The sequence below is a fragment of the Leptodactylus fuscus genome, chromosome 1 (assembly GCF_031893055.1).
Source record: "Leptodactylus fuscus isolate aLepFus1 chromosome 1, aLepFus1.hap2, whole genome shotgun sequence".
In the NCBI taxonomy this organism is placed as follows: Eukaryota; Metazoa; Chordata; class Amphibia; order Anura; family Leptodactylidae; genus Leptodactylus; species Leptodactylus fuscus.
The window spans coordinates 288,459,380-288,479,861 of record NC_134265.1 but is presented as its reverse complement, the minus strand read 5'-3'; the positions used below and the strand labels follow the sequence as shown (position 1 = coordinate 288,479,861).

At 40.4% G+C, this 20,482-nt stretch overlaps 1 protein-coding gene across 6 annotated transcripts in view; it reads right to left on the bottom strand.

Moving 5' to 3' along the window:
• GRIA2 (glutamate ionotropic receptor AMPA type subunit 2) overlaps positions 1-19,038 on the bottom strand; it is a 145,611-nt gene extending 126,573 nt beyond the window's left edge. For 3 of the 6 annotated variants that reach the window (XR_012717541.1, XM_075288142.1, XM_075288157.1), the window contains exons 1-2: positions 18,511-19,037; positions 17,738-17,878 (exon numbers count right to left, since the gene is read on the bottom strand). Coding sequence is in view for 5 of the 6 variants with exons in the window: in XM_075288142.1 (XP_075144243.1) it covers positions 17,738-17,878; positions 18,511-18,598 (229 nt within the window). In the remaining variant the exon portion in view is untranslated. Of the gene's footprint in view, positions 1-17,737; positions 17,879-18,510 lie in introns of all 6 variants that reach the window. The other 3 variants (XM_075288166.1, XM_075288149.1, XM_075288154.1) reach the window with 2 other exon arrangements.
• Positions 19,039-20,482: the final 1,444 nt, after the last annotated feature.

Here is a 20,482-nt window from a genome sequence, read left to right as displayed (position 1 = left end):
AACTCCCGCCATTCCTGAGCAATCAGCGCTGTTATTTTCAGTGTCTATATGCTACATAGCTCTGATATGCTGCTTAGGCTCTGTACTGGCAAGTGGGTGGTCTAGGATCAGAGCATACAAGGAGCCATGATTCTGAGCTGTGTTTGGACATGTTTGGACAGTGTCAGAGACTTTAGAATCATACACCCTTATCTGCTCCTCCGTGACATCGACCACCTGACAGTACAAGCCAAAACTCACTGCTTTGATTGCTCAGGAATGGTGGGGGTTGGAGAAAAAAACAATTGAAGCAAAATCAGGGAAGCAGTAGCTATATTAATTGATGAGAAAAACTAGGGTTGGTAGAGAGGTGGTAAAATGTCATCTTTACTCTTTATTCACATTCAACAATAAAGTTATACTGTCTAGACTTTTCTATAATATGAGAAATTGTATACAGTAAACCCATAGATGATTAATTTTTCCCATAAATTCTCAGGAACTTATAGACCAACATACTACAAGTCTATCTGGTATTACCTTAAATCCTCTGAAGTAGAAGCATTTACCAAATATTTTGGCATGACTGCACTATACATAGAGATGAAAGCCATGGTGTAAAGAAATAAATAAAGTTATATATCTATATATAAACATATATTGTTCATTATTCATTAACCATAGAAAATTTATATCAATCTCAATAGCACCAGCACTTCTGTCTGATTCTATACTAGTCTGCAGGCAACAATTGGTGAAAAAGAAACTCTTAGGGGCCACACGGTGGCTCAGTGGTTAGCCTTGCAGTGCTGGAGTCCTAGGTTCAAATCCTGCCAAGGGCAAAAAAACATCTGCAAGAAGTTTGTATGTTCTCCCTGTGTTTGCTTGGATTTCCATCCCATACTCCAAAGACATACTGATAGGGAAAAATGTACATTGTGAACCCTATATGGGACTCACAATCTACATTAAAAAAAAACAAAACAAAAAACTCTTCTCTTAATGGCTGCAAGTGGATAACGGGATCTGCCTCAACTCTAGAATGTATATAATAGACAGTAACATCAGAAACCTCAGCTATAAGTTCAACAAACAATACCAACATATTCAATGGTTAAAAAATATATCCCCATTCAGAAGATGTAAATTGTACACAGGACCTCCTCTACTTCCAAAAATATATCCACATACCACCATAATAGATAAAGTGATGTGGATAAATTCTAGGGGGTAAAGGAGTAAAGACTTAATATTTCATTACTTTTTCTGTACGTTCCCTATCTGTTGTATAACTGAGGATCCTCTTGTCTTTCACTTCAATCTCTTTCTTTTATCCTACAATTTATCCTTTGCCATGCCTTGTGACTGCCTCTTATGATGTGACAAAGTGCCAGGTGCTGAGATAGAAGAGGCAATTCGGTGGGCCTGGGGGTGAGGGTGAGTCACGAGCCATAATGCAAGAAGTAATGCAAGACCATCCAGAAATGAAGGTGTGATAGACTATGAAAAGCTTGGAAAACAGTCAGAAAACTAAGATTCTGGACATTATTTACCTACCTGAATTATTATTATTATTCCAATTGTGTGACTGTGTGAATGCGAATTTGCACCTTTCATTTTCAACATAAAATCTTTATCACAGGTGACTATTATACCATAACTACATTCCTGGGACAAAATGTATGACTTTTCCATTTGCTTAATAAACCCATGGTACCTACTGTGGGTTGTATACATATCCGACAAAATTACAAGGGATCAGATAAAGTATAGACATTCCTTATACTGGCCCCATCATATGCAGGAAGTAATAATCCCCTTTCCATTGGTGCACCTATGTAATCTTTTCATGGTAGTAAAATAAAGTCATAAATGATTGAAAATACAAAAAGTCACATGTAAAGTAACCTAAGGGTGCATGCACACTACGTAACGCCGGGCGTGTATGAGAGCCGTACACGCCGGCATTACAGCAGACTGCCGAACACTTCCCATTCACTTCAATGGGAGCGCTCGTAACAGCGGCGTTTACGAGCGCTCCCATTGAAGTGAATGGGAAGTGTTCGGCAGCCCTGCTGTAATGCCGGCGTATACGGCTCTCATACACGCCCGGCGTTACGTAGTGTGCATGCACCCTAAGAGGTCAAGCTGGGTGAGGAGCTACTTCATCCTATTCACTCTTGCTTATGACACCTCCGGGCCAGTCCCCTTGCTTAAAGGGGAGATATTAGTCACACCGAGAAGACATGACAGGAACCAGACAGGCTGAAGCTACTCCCCTCCCACTGTGACTACTCATTTGCATATGATATATTTTTTAATACTTTGAAACATTTTTAACTTTAATTTTCTGCAACAAAAGGATTACAGAAGGGAAATAATGGGAAGGAAATTAATCTTCCACACAATGGGGTAAGTTTATGGTGGAAAAACTACCTGACTGGCTCCTTCTAAGAAATTTGCTATACTTTATACTTTAAACTAAGCCATTTAGTTATTTCCTACCCTGTTTCCCCGAAAATAAGACACCCCCCCCCCTTCACCTTCTGGATCACATACAACCGGCAGTCATGCCGGCACTCCGCTAATTGTTCCCCGCTTTGTTTGTCGATTGTTCCCCGCTCCAGCCGCTGCATAAAACATCCCCCGAAAATAAGAAAGGTCATATATTTCGTTAGATAATTAATTATAAGAACATGTCTTATTTTCGGGGAAACAGGGTAGTTATAACTATTTATTCCCTCTGTGTTATCCAAACATGATAAAAGAGAGGGAATAATATTCAAGTAACCAACATCAAGACCTTGTGTATTGGACCCTAAAGTGCATGATGTAGCCGGGGGACCAGCGGGCCATCTGAACTATGGGAGCCAGTTCTAAATAACACTGCTGCTACCCCTATAGTTCATTTACTAACTAAAGCTTCTATATGGCATGCCACCTTTTTCTCTAGACTAGGCAAAAACAGGCAATTTTTATTTTTTTTATTTTTTTTTGAAAAATGGGCATACCTCAGAGATTGTTCACACTGGTTTTTGGTGCTGCTTTTGAGTATTTTCCACCTGAAATCTGTAATCAATCAATTTCAATGAAGGTCAGTCACTCTTTTTTATTTCTGTTTACTCAAATCAGAAATCTGAATCAACAGTGAAAACCCCACTGATATTGACAGTGCATGACATGAATCAAAACGTGTTCTGAACTAAAAATGATGTCAAAAAAGCAATACACATGCAGTTTATGGAACTTTTTTTTTAACAAAGTAAAGAGTGGATCAAAAAGAAGTATCAAGAATTTTTCTTTAATTCACTCGTGTGTTTAGCTCAAAGAAGTGCAACAAAAACTTATAGAATGAACATTTTATGTAGTGTGCAAGGGTGAGAAGAGGTGGCAGCTAACTCGTTAAATTATAATTGTATTGTATTGTTAATATAATGATAATTCATTTGTAATTGTTGATTGTGTGGCCACATTAACACATTCCAATTTGGTGAAGTTTTTCCTTTGTGAAAATATGGAACAAAACATGGCAACATACAATACATTATTATTATACTTGACATGGGTTTCCTGACCATTAGGAGAGAACACTTGACTGACCATTAGTTTTCTATTAGGCATTCTTCTAATTTATGAACACATAATGAAACAGAAAAATACTGAAACTGCATAAAAATCACAATGCATAAAATAATTTGGCTGAGTTTTAGCAGTTTATAATACTAAAGTGTTAGTAAATTTCTACATTTATAACAAAAAGGGGAAGTATTAATTTACTTAACTGCACCTTGGGATGCTGATGATGGAGCCCTGGGTCATGTGATCTAGTTATGTGGGCAGTGTTTGGCCCCCTGGTCCCCTGCCACCACATCCTCCACCAATCTCACAGGTAATTCATTACCTGTGCCATAAAGGCTGGCTTTACTATAGTCATCAATTATAATCATCGTTATCTGTGAGACTGGGGATAGACAGAAGGCAGAGTGCTTCGCTAGCCAAACACTGCCTCATATCACATGACTCAGGGGTCGCGACATCACCGGAACGTCGGGGTCCATCATCAGCATTCCCAAGCCTGGGTAAATAAATTAATACTCCCCAGACAATCCCATTACCTCTAACCTTAATAAATCAATCAATCTATAAACATTCTCTAACCCTAACACTTATAAATTATATTTTTAACCCTAAAACACCTCTGCTAGTCTTAATTACATATTGAACCTTAACCCTTACCTTAACCCTTATATAAATTTATAAATCTTAACCCAAATAAATTTAACCCAATTTTCCTAATCCTAATAAATTACAATTTTATCCCTAATCCTAATACACGTCCTAACCCAAAGAAATAGCATTTCTAACCCAGACTCCTATGTACATTTTGTAACCCTAATTTAATACATATTTCTATAAGTCAATTTACTTTGTCTGACTCTAATTCTATTTCCTAACTCAAACCCTAATAAATAAAATAATCTAATAAAATCTAAATTAAATAAAATAATTGGACCTGTCAATGAATTAAAATATATGAACTCAAACTAACTAAAAATACAGAATAGACGCAAGATCATTTTTTAATCAACTGTTATCTAAAAGCCAAGATTGCGTCATTTTAGGCCTTATTTATTAGGATTGGTGTTAAAAAATGGTTAAAAATATTTTATGTTTTATGTAAAATATGAAATAAAAGAATAAAATGATGCTATTTTAGATTTCAGATACTTCTGAAATTTACCTAAAAAAAACCCCCCTATTTTTCTTTGAAAGAAGATCCACCAAAGTGGTAGAAAAGGGAAACCAGTGTGGCCGGTAATTGATATTTGTCACTTTGAAGGATGTGTCAAATTACCTCGCATCCTTAGCAAACCTCAGCTGAATGAATATCTCTTTCTAAAGATATACTTCCAATCCCGCGGGAGCTCACTCAAGTATCTTACCTCCCGACAAATAAAATATACTCGCTGAATGAATTACAATAACCATCCAGCGGTGAGGAAAAAAATCCCTAACCCACCAAGGTGCTCCCATCAATTACAGCGGAACATTGCACTTTACTATTTTGACATGCTAAAGTTACATTCACATCAGCATATTATGCGACATCTTTGTGTGAGAATATAGTCTAAAAACACTAGTGTGGATATACCCTGAAGCATTTATACCATACTATATATACCTAAGGTATTGAACAATTGCAGTATATCTACATATAGGTGGAATATGATAAAAACTTATTCTCTAAATGTTCTCCTAAACCTAGGACCTGCTAAAACTCCACATACTAAAACACAACGTGGATAATTTAGGGTTAGTTCGGCCATGTGGCTTTGTCATGCGACTAGCTACGACTAGGGTTGAGCCAATCTTGAAATATCAGATACGTTGTTAAAATCCGATTTCCGATCATTTTCCATTCGAACCTGTTCCCGATCCCAATTCTGAACCCAAAGCAAGTCAATGGGATTTTTTTTAATAATCAAAGATCGGATTTTAAAAATGATCCTATTCACTACACAGCATGTAGTCCAAAATGTTTTAAATTTTTGGACTTCATGCTGTGTAGTGATTAAAATAAAATCCCCTGGCTACTTAGCCCCCCTGGTGTCCACTTACCTGCACTGCCACTCCCCGTTCTTCCCAATCTCTCTCATTGACATGCCTTCAGAGCGCCGTGCATGCCCCTACCTCCCTAGGCTAGTGTTAGAGATTATGGGAGTAGGCGGGGCTTTTTTTTGGCTTAAGTCTCCCCTCCCAGTACCCACCCACACTCTCCTAAGCCACAAGCCCCGCCTTCTCCCAGCATCTCTAACTGAAGAGGAGCAAGTAGAACGGAACTGGCAGCGACAGCACTTCTGTACAGGTAAGTTGAGCGAATTTCGCGAGTAGGTAGATACTATCTAATCTTCTGCTTCGTCCCTGCTTTACTGTATACTCAGCTCTCCTACATCTCACATGTAGCAAAGTTGAGTATACAGCTCTACTACATCTCAGATGTAGCAGAGTTGAGTATACGGTAAAACAGGGACAAAGCAGAAGAGTGGCAGGCTGTGATAAATCCATAGGCATGAATGGATGCAGCTGGCTGCTTCCATTCATTCCTACGGGTACATGCTCGCTCATCTGATACTACAGCTTTTCCCACAATGATTGGCCAGTAGCCAAGCATTGTGGGAAATAACCTCCGACCTCGATCCCACCGGAAAAGATCGGGAACAGAATTCCTATCGCGATCGTGAAATTTACTCGATCGCCGATCGGAATCCGAACATTTCCGATCCTGATCGCTCAACCCAAGCCACGACAGGATACCGCACCTCGGATGAATGGGCCTAATCAGAAAGGAGTCTCGAGCCGTGGACACCGCAGCTGGTTCAGCCGTGGAATCCACCTGAAGATAAGGAATGCCTCTTTTTTCCCGCTAGCTGAAAAAAATTGATAGCGGAAAAAAACTGCTAGTGACTCCCATTGAAATGAATGGAAGGTGGTTTTTCAGGCACATTCAGCTCAAAATCCGCCTGCAAAAACCTCAGTGCAAACGTACCCTTATAAAGACTGATTCTGGATGCCAGTCTTAGTCTCAATGCCCTTTATGTAAAAGGCCCAATAGATTAAGGTTGCCCAATCGATCAGATAATTTCACCTTAACCTCCTACTTAAACTAGGAGTCCAAGTGTTTGCTTTGAACTACAATGACATCTATTGATACAGCACTTTTTGCACTAAACCAAATGGAACAGGTTTACTAATACTGCCTAATATTTACATGGTACAGACTTTGACCAGGCAGTCTAGAAATGCAATAGCTGATGATGGATGATAAATCTGGCATATCTTTAGCCAGTCTTGTCTGTCTGTACCACTTTTTAGATGTCTTACTTTGCCCCAGAATTTTGCAGTAGAGTAATGCTGCACATTGGCCTTCCATCTTGTCAATCCCATTGACAGATGAGACAAAAAATATAGATGTATGCCGTTTTTTTCCCACCAAATTGAAGCAGATTTCTGTGGCATTTTTAATAGAACAATTGGATCCTGTGAGAATTTGCTAAAAATGATATGCCACATCCTAGGCAATGTGGTTCTAAAGAATAGCAAGCACGAGGCACCATATGGCAGTGGCATACCGCACTCCATGTCCTGCTGTACAGTTATTTCTGATTACATAGACCCTTAAGCCTATATTTTAGCTACAAATTTACTATTTTGTACGAATACAACATTGTGCACTTTTTGATTTACAATTAGTTTGAACAATTCAGAACAAAAATTTCAAAAATTGCTGTGTGGACATTGTGTGGAAATTGTGTGGACCCAATCTAATTGTCGTAATACCTGAATGCTCTGACATGTGGTCCTGCTTCTTACTATGAAAAGATGTATTACTTATTCAGACGAGGTTACAGAGAACATAGAGTTAGCTCAGATAGGAGATTTATTACATTACTATAAAATACTTCTACATTACACAACCATTAATGTAGATCATTGCACATTTTTTACAACATTGTGAAAATTTAAATACAAGTTATAATAAGATTCAAGAAAGAATGTTTTATTTTTTCTAAATAAAGCATTGTTATGGGCTGTAATATCCTTATTGATGGCCGACGTGGAACAGTAACTGCTAAACACAAACAATAAAGGGTTTATTAATGCTTTATAGAATACATCTGCATATGAAATCAACTAACTTTATGCATATTTATTCTTATAAGGGTCCTTGGAGAATAAGACATGGTGTATTGTAGTGAATTATACTAAAAGATGAAAACCCCCCTTTATGTTTATAACTGTTTGGAAAGGTCTATATAATACAATAGACCTCTTGTTAAAAAGAGCCGTGGCTTATGTTCTCATATTCCGAGGGCTGGTTAGAGATGTTAGGGTATTCACACGGTGGAATTTGCATTCTGCGTGTGAACATTACGCGTGGCTAGCAGTGCACGGCATCCGGTTACGGCATTCCGCCCCGGATTAGGCCCAATGCAAAGGTACAATAGGTAAAGATACATTGGATTAGCACAGGGTCATAGCAATGGTAGGTGCTCATTTGCATAAGAGCAGTATAATATATGAGTATAATGAAACACATTGTAAACCCCAATAAAATAAATGATAGAAGGTATTGTAGGTGGAGCCCTCTTACCGATTTTGCATTCAGGTCTAAGATCTTTAAACTGTGCCTCTAATTTTCCATAATAGCATCATTTGTGGGTATACTAAATGCCAAATGTAATGGTAAGCAGATATATACAGAGAATTTCCAACCATAATATATTATACAAACACATTACGAGTTATTTAGTAAGATAAGAGTGCCGTGAAAAGGCAGAGGATAGGTAAATTGTCTATGTGCCAGCCTCACCGTTGATCCTCACTATTCCAAAATCTCCGCTGACTCACAATAATGAGATCTCAAGGGTTTTTCCTCTTTGGATTCATGCAGAGAGTAATGTCATGATCTATTTCATCATCTATATAAATGAATACTGCTACATTCTATAATACATTGCTGCATATGATAAGTGGCACAACTAAAGTTGTGAGCCCCACATAAAGCTCACAATGTACATTTTTTCCCTATCAGTATGTCTTTGAAATATGGGATGGAAATCCATGCAAACACAGGGTGAAAACACAAACTCTTGGCAGATGGTTTTTATGCCCTTGGTGGGATTTGAACAACAGGACTCCAGCGCTGCAAAGCTGCAGTGCTATCCACTAAGCCACCGTGTTGCCCCTTATCCCATCTCTACATTGTAGAAGCATTTACATTTCTCTATGAAAATACCATGAATGAAGCTGAAGGAGACCTCCAGACTACAATACTTATAATCAGGTCAAGACTGGACTTTCCTATTTTGGATCTAGCCATGGTTATTTTGCTTGTGGATAAGAACATAGCAATCGCATTTACAGTTCTTGGATTTTGTATCTATAAATTGAGATATAAGCATTTTTTTTAAATGTAGATTGCGAGCCTCATATAGGGCTCACAATGTACATTTTTCCCTATCAGTATGTCTTTGGAGTATGGGAGGAAATCCACGCAAACATGGGGAGAACATACAAACTCCTTGCAGATGTTGTCCTTGGTAAGATTTAAACCCAGGACTCCAGTGCTGCCATGCTAACCACTGAGCCACCATGTTGCCCCAGATATAAGCGTTTTTATAGCGTCACATATTCTCAGTACAAGGCAAAACAGGGAAGGGATAAAATTACCAGATTCTGTTCAAGTAGTCCTGATAACCTCTAATTCCTGGTTAAATAAAATCCGTCAGGAGAGATCACAGCAGGTGAAAATGTGAAATTGACAATGAATTTGTAAACTGAGATGACAGGAATTAATAAGTTACATGGACTGTGTATCATCTGGTGCCTTTTATACCGTACCAGTTTGGTACATCAGTAATACAGTAGGACTCTTAGTTCAGTGTACAACTGGTAAATGGCCGATTATTTGCAGTATTCTAAAATTAGCATTTTGGACCACAGCATAAAAGCACTGCAGGAAAAACTGGTGCAGCAACGCATCGCGTTTTTTCCCGCATCACATTTCACGGAATGTCCGCAGAGGTTTTCTCTGCGGACTTTCTGTTTCTATTATACCTATAGAGAAACGGGCAACGTTTTAGTAGGTGTAATTGACATGTTGTGATTTAATTATAGTCTTTCTGCTGCACGTATTTTTCTGCAATGTGTAGATGGGATTTGCAGTGACTATAAAACACCACGTGGGGCCCTGACTTTTGCATTTGATCTGCATCTTGTCTGACATGCAGAGAAGATGCTGCAGCTTCAGATGCAGCCAGGTCACCGCACCAGGAATCCATCACATACCCAAAAGAGCAGCCAGAGAAAGAGGGAAGCCTCAGGCTGGGTTCAGACGGGATTTTTGGACCAGATTTCGACATGGAGGCTGCCTCAGAATCTGGTCCAATTAACTGCTAGCCGCGACTAGATACCGGTGCAGTGATTTGTCATGTCCATAAGTGCTAAGAGACCAAACTTATCGGGTACTATGGTGATTTTATAAGGCTGCATTTCAGAAACTTGGGGGGGGGGGTGTCAGCTGCTACAGACTTAGTATGGGTTGTTTTAAAGACAAAGGGTAGCCACATCAAATATTGATTTCATTTACATTACTATTTTGTTCATTGACAAAAGAGAACACTTAATTGACAAAAAAAAATAAACTGCAAACACTTTTTTAAACATTCTTAATTTGCAGCATTTTTCCATCCCCTGCCTATAACATTTGCACAATACTGTAGATATATTTTGAAAGATAGAGTGAAAGAGTGAACATTTTACTGTCAGAATTTTTCAAGCCCCTTCATATTCTATAACTAGTAATCTACATAATTCAAAGGGTTCTTATATATGTATGAAATAAATGGAAAAGCATAGACCGTATTATAAATTGCTATACAGATAAACAACACTATAATACAGAAGTCCCCGATTTTATAAATGCATGTAATTAGAGATGAGCGAGTAGTACTCGATTGAGTAGGTATTTGATCGAATACTACAGTATTTGAAATACTCGTACTCGATCGAGTACCACTCGCTGTTCGAATGTAAAAGTTCGATGCAGAACCAGCATTGATTGGCCGAATGCTATACAGTTGGCCAATCAATGCTGGTTCTTCTCCTACCTTTAGAAGTCTTCTCCGTGCAGCGTCCCCATGGCGTCTTCCGGCTCTTCATTCACTCTGCCAGGCATCGGGCCTGGGCAGAGCCGACTGCGCATGCCCGTTTGTAGTGCAGGCATGCGCAGTCGGCTCCGCCCAGGCCCGATGCCTGGCAGAGTGAATTTAGAGCCGGAAGATGCCGTGGGGACGCTGCAAGGAGAAGACTTCTCGGAGGATCCAGCCCGACTCTCACTCGTGGACTTGGTAAGTATAATTTGATCGAACGTTGCCTACCCCTGAAACGAGCATTTCCCCCCCCATAGACTATAATAGGGTTCGATATTCGATTTGAGTAGTCGAATATTGAGGGGCTACTCGAAACGAATATCGAATCTCAAACATTTTACTGTTCGCTCATCTCTACATGTAATCGGACAACTTTTTTCACACAACCTATTATATTAATGTGATATGACAGGGTTATTGTCTTACTGATCAGTCTATTTCTTTCTGTCTATGAATAATTTCTGTTACAGATCAGTTACTAAATATTCCTTAAATTTCCTGTTTCCCATAACTGATCATGCTATATCCAGACAATATTCATCCAGGATATCCCCCACTAAGGATACTATAAAAAAAACTTTATGATTTATTGTGTTCTTTGACATAGAAGTAATAGAAAAAAACTATTAAAAATATACATCTGAGATAGCTTACTACAAAATTCAGGTAACGCTATAATATCCCTGGTCTCACTAGAGCCACTAGAGTAAAATAGTTTTTGGGGCTACTTTCTGTAGTGGAGCCAAAAGAAGGTGTCTCGAGCCAGATATAGCTCAATTCTGGGAGATGGAATGCGTGTTTAGTTACATCTTATTATGCATAGAAATGGGGTGTGCATATGCAATGCATGTGTATTATAGATGAGATTTAAAAAAACATTTACGCATAGTTCATATTAGCATCCAGATTTCCATCCTTCAGGTCACACACACATGGAAGCCCCCGGACCCCATAGACTTTTCAAATCTTTTCTCTTCGCTGATTTGAAGCGGACTGTGGGACGGAGTCTTGTGCGTAGACTCTAATGCTAGTATGAACCTAACGTTATTTATATACAGAATATAGAAAATTGCAACAAAGAGCAATCGCTACATGCAAAATTATCAGATTTGTCTGAGGCGTCCCATAAATTTTACATGTCATTACATGTTGCATGTCATAGTGACATCCATTTCACTCTCTAGGTAAACCTTCTATGATGTACTGCAACTCACAGTCAGTATCACATGCAAATATTAAACAAGTTATATCCATTATTACGCTAGGTTCACACCTGCGTTCGGGTTTACGTTCATGGAGTCCACTTGGGAATCTCACGAACAGAAACCTAATCCACTTAAAAAAGTGGTTATCTGTGGTAACCTGTGGGCCCCATAGATTATAAAGGGGTCCGCTGGTTTTCTGAACCGATTTCCACCTGAAAAATGCAGAAAGTTACCCGAAGCTCACAGGATTTTCTCTCTGCATTTTTAAAGTGAAATGGGGAACAGAATCCATGAGCGGGGATCAGGTGCAAGTGTGAACCTCGCCTTAAATGTAATAGAGAAAATATATTGAGGTCCAGCTAAATTTGACTCAGATGCATAACTCACTTTCCATACTACTCTTTCAAAATATTGTCTTAACAATTTTCAAACATAAGTGAACCCTACAACATATCAGTTTTAAAGGCTCATTTAGATCCTATTAAAGGGGTTTTCCAGGGTCTCTGTTTACATACCACCCACCTGGGTTCTTTATTTGTTACACGTCAGGATTTCGGGTTGGTTTTGACACCAACTCACATGATCAGAATCAGCTCCTGGGACCCAGATCCCTCCTCTCTGTAGTATTATCTATACTATGGGTATTGGCAGACTAACATTGTAATATATGTAATATAATTCCAAATATACATAGTTGCATTGAACATGGAGAGGAAGGAGGAGGAGGTACCTGGATGTAGGAAGCCACTTCTGATCATGTGACCTGGTCTCAGCCAGGAAGCTTGATATTCAACACCTAAAAATTCTGGGGAGACAGCTATTAAAAAAATAGTCCCAGGAAAACCCCTTTACAGTAACAACATTATAGAACTATTTAGACCCACTATTTGAAATAGAAATATCTAAATATACTGTATACTATATATCACTAGGGTTGAGACGATCTTGAGATTTCAGGATTGTTTTTAAAATCTGATTTCTGATAATTTTCCATCTGAACCTGATCCCAATCCTAATGCAAGTCAATGGGATTTTTTAATGATCGAAAATCGGATTTTGAAAATGATTCTATTCACTACACAGCATGGAGTCCAAAAATTGAACGCTTCAATTTTTGGACTCCACGCTGTGTAGTGATTAAAAAATCCGCCAGCTACTTAGTCCCCCCTGCTGTGCGGTTACCTGCACAGAACCATAGCCGCTGCCGCTTCCCGTTGTTCTCAGTTCTCTCCTTTCACATTCACACGCCTGCAGAGCGCTGTGCACGCCCCCGCCTCCCTAGGCTAGTGTTACTGATGCATCACTCACGTCTCCCCTCCCTGTACCCGCCCACACTCTCCTAAGCCACAACAAGCCCCGCCTACTCCCAGCATCAGTAACACTAGCCTAGGGAGGCAGGGGCGCGCATGGCACTCTGCAGGCGTGTGAATGAGAGAGGAGAGGACCAAGAACAATGGCCCGGAGCTCCGGGGAGCGGCAGCGGTTCTGTGCAGGTAAGTTGAGTGATCGGGATTGGAATTCCGTTCCCGATCTTTTTTTAGGCGGGATTGGAACCCGATCGTGAAATGTACTCGATCGCTGACTGGGATCCGATCTTTTCCGATCCTGATTGCCCAACTCTATATATCACATTTAGAAATATACAAATATGCACAAATAGGGACCTATATTGTCCCCTTCCATAGACCTTTAATTTTCATGGATCCATACAAAATAATTGAGCAAACAAAACTTGTGCCACTTATTTAGCTTATGTATATAGCGCCATCATACTCAGCAGCGCTTTACAGATTATTGATACAGATTATTGGCAATACTGTGCCAAGTAGTTTGCACAATCCCCTATCCATCTTTGGAGTATGGGAGGAAAATGAAGTACCTGGAGAAAACCCACGCAGACACAGGGTGAACATGCAAACTCCTTACAGATGTCCTTGGCTGGATTCCAACCTGCAAGGCATTAGTACTAACCACTGAGCCACCAGCTCTAACACATGCTCTATACAAAGCTATTCTCTACTAGAAGCATTACTTATAGAGCAGAATACAGGATCTAGGGCACATGATACAATGTAACACTGAGTTCCTACAGGTCCATTATACAAAACCAGTAGGGAGTCCGTGTACTGCCAAACATTGTCTACGGACATAGTGTTGCCATGTGCATGAGGTTTTAGTACAACTATATTGCTAGAACACTTATAAATGCATGCACTTTAGATGTACTTTCTCTTATTTAGTATTTAGTTTATACTGTACTGAACAGAATTACTATATGTTGTTATTGTATATAACATTTTAATGATACGAGCATTAAGTAACAGTAAAATGAAGGTTTGCAGCTTATGAAACTGTTGTCTATTAAAAACCTGCTGATACCATTCACACAAGTAGAGGTTCTAATATATGTCAGATAAATGACAGCAGTGATTATATTGGTGAAGATACTTTTTTATTCATTAACCCCATTTGAGACATTTTGGAGAAACCATCTCCCCAGCTTGATATCACTAAGAAATTATATTACACAGGAAATACAATTGTAGTCACCGAAGCAAACATTTAGGCATGATAGCAAAACCACATACAGCAAAATCCATTTATTAAGATGAAAATGAATCTGCATTCAGAGAAGCTAATGTGCGGGAACCGAATATTTAGTGCAAAAACCAAAACTGAATCTTTCATGTGAAAGAAGGTACTAAATATGCAGCACACAGAAGCCTTCAGGTCACAATAATGCTAATGTTACAGTCCTTTCCAGTTTTATGTCCTGCAATTCACCCAAATGCTGTATACACCAAATATACCCACTGTCTGTGAATGGCAACCATACAGATATATATTTGTAGAGAGAAAAAAGTACTTTTATTGGGTATAGAACACATATCAGATTTGCAAGGGCCTATGTCAGAAGCAAGCATTGACCTCAGAGGGTCTACATGCAGGCGAAGTTTCTGGACCCAACCAGTTAGCGTAATATGACTATATACAGTAAATTACTGAAGCAAACACTCAGTTGGGCTGTCTGAGCCTGAGAGCTGCACATGTCTTCTCAACCAACAGGTTAAACTCATTACAATACATCCTTATTACCCCCAAGAAACAGTTTAGTAAGCCAGTCAGAGGACACAAGATCATCCATTACTTTGGTATTCCTTTGACATCTGAATTGACGGATTGTCCTTAAAACCATGTACCCTTCATAAACATTTGTGGCAGTTCCTTTTTTTAATGGATGGCTACTTACATAACCCCCAGAGACTATAATGGTGAATTACTCTTAGAAAGGGTTATCAGTTTCAGATTGGTGGGGGCTCAACTCCAACACCCCCCCACCGATCAGCTGTTTGGAGGGGCAGTGGCACTAGTGACTAGTGCTATGTTTTCTATGGGCTTTCTTTGGCTCAGTACCATTCCTGTGAATGGGACAGAGCTGCCACACCATATGCAGTGCAGGTGCTGATGCTAGTGCTACCTTCAAAGAGGTGACAGGCAAGAGTGTCAGATTTCTAACTTAGGTTCTTCCCCAGAAAACTACATTAATAGAGGTCTACATGGCCATCTCTCTCTGTTCAATTCTGTGAATATTGTGGTGGCCATGAGCCGATAAATAGCGGTCAACTAAAATCATTCTCCTGATAAATGAGGATACTAGAAAGGCGACTTGTTAATATGTCATGAATGTTTAATTTGGAGGATACCCATTTAGGATGTACTTTATAGGTGACCATAGACACAAAGTGACCATCAGATGGGCAACTCATTATGTGTTATTGATAATGCCATTCACTTCTTACTGTATAATATCTATAGTGGCTTACACTACTGTAATAGTAATAAAAAAATATAACAAATAGCAGAAATATTTCATAAATGGCCAGAATTTTAACTAGTTAATTGCTGTTAAATACTAATTTGCACAGAAATAAGTGGCTGAATTAATGGCCAAATTAGGGGTTTTGCACATGCAGTGCTGGTAGTAAAGCATGTGACATCCAAGTATATACAGTCTAGGTAGCCATTCAATGTGACATCCCTGGACATGCAGTGCTGGTAGCCAGTTATTGTGACATCACTGGACATGCAGTGCTATCAGTCAACCAGTGTGACACACCTGAACCTAAGGTGTTGTTGGCCATCCAGTCTGACACTTAAGGATATTCAGTGCTGTCAGTCATCCAGTGTGACACTTAAGGACATGCAGTGCTGTCAGTCATCCAGTGTGACACTTAAGGACATGCAGTGCTCAGTCATCCAGTGTGACACTTAAGGACATGCAGTCCTGTCAGTCATCCAGTGTGACACCACTGAACATGCAGTGCTGGCAGTTATCCAGTGTGACATCTCTGAACCTAAGGTACTTGTGGTCATCCAGTGTGACATTTAAGGACATGCAGTGCTGGCAGTCATCCAGTGTGACACCACTAGATATACACACTGTATCCAGAAGACAGAGATGCAGCACAGAGCAGTATAATGGACAGGATGCTAAGCGGAAGCCACACAGCGCCGGGGCCAGGACGCAGACAAGAAGCCTTCATTTCCGGTGGACACCGTGCTGCACTGAGCCCAGACAGGCAGGGAGGGGCGCACTATACCTGCAGGCTTTACATGTTACTGTACAGTAGAATACCCTGCATTATATAATGGAAATAATCTTCCATGGGATTACATGCAGTCACCATCAGTGAGGCTAAAGTGCAGAGACACTGATAAGAATAGCAATAATGGCAGGACCCGAGCCCCAGCTCCAGGAGGTTACTGCACTGCCTCCTCCCTGTCCTCAGTGCTCCTGGCCCTGCACCACAGACTGGATGCATGAATCAGCAGCCCCTGTCACAATGGAAGGCATCCCTGCACTACCAGCTTGCTGCTGCAGCCATCTAGCTCTCTTCGATACTAAACTGGAGGTGCCAGCCTACTGCAACCTTGTCTTACTTATTTAGTACATGCGATCCTATACTGTCCACTATACAGCTTGTCCTAGCTCAGATCCAGATCTTCTATGGCCTGCTTATCACTGCATCACTAATGACTGACGTGCAGAGCATATCTGTGCTAAACACTATATGATACACTCAGTCCATAGGCACTGCACCGCCATTACAAGGCATGCTGGCCTTCAGGCAGGACATGTAACACCATTATTCCTAGAGATATCTGTCTATCAGTGTGTATCACTATAACAAATGTATCGATCAGTGGCATTACCAAGTGTCATAGGGAGGCTGATCCTATTCATACAATAGGTGATAGAAGTTAGGGAGATGAATCTGTGTAGAATTGCTAATCAATGGGATTATGTAGAGACGATCAATCTGCGCCTATAAATAGAGCAGGATAGGTGCTGGGCAATAAACTAAGTGCACTGGCCACTGGAATAGCTTGGTGTATGAGGAACCATTCTAATATGGAGATATTACTGGGAGTAAAATGGCTGATCATCACTCTGCATCTGCTCATATTTAGGGATAAATCACTGCCCCATATGCTTGACTGTCTGTTAACACAACAATACAATACTGGGGTCTACACAGCAAGCAGGGAGCATTGAGAAGATATATAACCCGGTCCCAGCAGCAGCTAGTGCTATCTGGTAGCATGTATAGGAATGCATTGATGCAGTAACAGGTCCCCACGGTTCTGCTCCATGCCAAGCACGTAAGAGCTCCATTGGTTGCCAAGGTGGCGTATAAAGCATTGCAGGACAAACTTGCAGTGGAAAATGTAGGTGAGTGCATACACTAGGCAGTGACTATTCACCTCTAGGAGGCTTGTACATTAGGATTCAACACATAACATCATTTATAAGAAGGATAATGAAAAGGCATTACTCACAAGCATTGGTTACTGCGAAGCTGTTAGCTACCTCCAGATTGTCGATATGGGGCGTCAGCCTAAACTCTGAAGTGGAATAGATAACCATCCCTACCCGAAATGCACTGTATTCCTGATCTGCACCCCTTGGAAATAACCCTCCTGGAAAGAGATGACATACCATAAGGTTATATCTCAGGCTCACCCACAACAGCATAACACATACTGAGAAAATAAAGCTGCAGTATAACCTCAATCCTGTTTACTGATGGATTGTCATTAGTAATAATTACATATAGCATCTACTTGTAAAGCTATGGACAGATACCAAGGTGCAGATACCAAGATATATCCTGCTGAGCTGCCATGAACTAGTTATTGTACATGATATAGATGGAATTCTGTGCTGTTCTGATCTAGTTATATGTATTGTATTATATTATAGGAAGCTATATCCTGCTGGACTGCCCTGATCTATTTGTTATATAGTATTATGTAAAGATCTTTCTGCTCTAGTTGCTGTATTATTATATTCTAGGAAGATGAATCTTGCTGAGCTGCCTGATCACTGTGATCTACATTTTATATACTATATATATATTACATTTACATATACTATGGATGGATCTTGCAGTGCAGCTGTAGTCGCTGTCATCTAGTGGGTATTAATTATATATTATAAGGTGTTCGGGGTAGATGTAGTCGGCTGTGGTACTGTAATCTCAATGATCTAGTTCTTATGAAGCTACTACTGGAAGGTTCAGCTACAAGGTAGATGACAGAAAGGCTCTTACCTATTTGTATGCTATTGGAATAAACTCCAATAATCAGTCCCCACAGCACAGGAACCAGGAAGACAGAAATATACATAATCTTGTGCATTTCCAAGGAGAAAAATCAAGCATCCAAGAGAAGAGCTTCCTGTGTGTCTTGCAGTGGTGATCTAGATCAGCTTCTGATCATGCTTCTGGAGTCACAGGCAATCCGAATAACACTAGAGTGGGGGGCTGATGGAGTCTGGAAGATGGAGGCTGCCCTGGCTCCTGGATGCTTGGATGCAGATGTGGTCCCTGTGTCTCAGTATTGTTCATTCAGACACTCACAGAGAGAGAGAAGAGGCTGGCAGACGGGAGCGCGCAGCGGGGGCGAGCACAGTCCTAGATCCCCCCACCACCACCACCTCTCTTCCTTCCTGGTCTCACAGCGCCCACTATCCTGCTCTGCTCACTGCACCGTGTGCTGAACCCCAGCAAGGCTCAGCCTCAGCACCACGGACAGCGGACCTGAGCGGAGCAGCCAATAGCAGCAGCGGCTGTATGCGGCGGAGCTCAGCGCCTCAGCACCACGGGCAGCGACCTGAGCGGCTCAGCCAATGGCAGCAGCTCCTGGCGCTAACCCCAGCAGTGCCCACAGTGCATAGCAGCAGTAGCAGCAGCAGCCAGTCCTCCAGCCTCTCTGTACAATCCACAGGGCTAATGGTGATCAGGGGATGCAGATCAGGAATATAGTGCACTTCAAAAGGGAGAAGAATCTTAATCTCTAGCAGTCAGTAGTCCCTGTCCCTGGAATCCCAGTAGTCACAGGTCTCATGTGCTGTCACAGGGAAAGCCAGAGAAATAAATGGGATCATGTGAAGAAGCCAGCCTTATATAGACATCCAGGTCCAACTGCTAGCGTTTCACTAAATTGCTAGTAATTACATGGCTGCAAAATGTTTTATTTGATTGGCTGCCTTTATGTTTTTTACCCAAAATGGAAGTGCACTTTCCCTAATGATTGTTATGAGGGAACTGCTGCTGCTCATTGGTTTTGGAAGGGATTACTGGATGTAGGAGAATGTCAGGAATTTTCCATCATTAAAGCAATTTGCATGAACATTAATTAATTGAAATGAAATAAAGTCTATTAGTGCCTGAGCCGCAGAAGAACTTGTGAGCACATAGGAGGACAGCATTGTGTCAAGTGCCTATAATTATCAGTCTGAACAGTAACCTTGTACAGAGGAGGCTGACATAATATCTGGGTGGGAAATTGGTATTTATAGAAGATGCTTCTTCACAGAGGAAGAACTTCTTTGATGACTGTTCCTCAGCTTCTTCTTCTATTAACTCCTTATATGCCTGGTGCTGCTTAGGGCTTCTTCCTCCTGCAACTGGGCTGTGATGTTATAGTACATGGTAATTGCATATATAATGTTTAACCTTTGCAAAAAGCAGAAGTTGCTGCCACAAGATAATTAGCATCCAAGTCTCTCTTTTTTTTTTTTTTTTTTTTCTAAAATGACTTCATTGTCTAATTCTCATACTTCCCACACAGCTTTATAGGATATTGTACGTTGCCATGGAAACTAGGAAGTCGGCCTGGAATCGTGCTGACTGGTTGTCACTTAGAGCTTTTAACTAGCACCGAGGAATTGCTGGGTTTGGTACAGTGAAATCTACATTCCACATTCTTTTGACATAGCCTGCACTTATATATTGATTTATTCTATTATAAGGTGTTGTTTCTAATGATAAAATACATATAAAATATATATGGACGCCCAATACACCAATGTCATCATCTTCATGTCACATGTTTCACTGAACTCATCACAGCTTGTTTGCAAAACGTCAGATGTAATTAGCATCACGATGGAGGGAATAGTGCCGAAGACTTTACACTTTAATGAGACTCACATTTCTGCCTTCACTGTAACTGGGGCAAGCAGGAATGGCAACTATGCAGTCAGACATTAAAGACGGATATGTAGAGTTTGCCTGAACA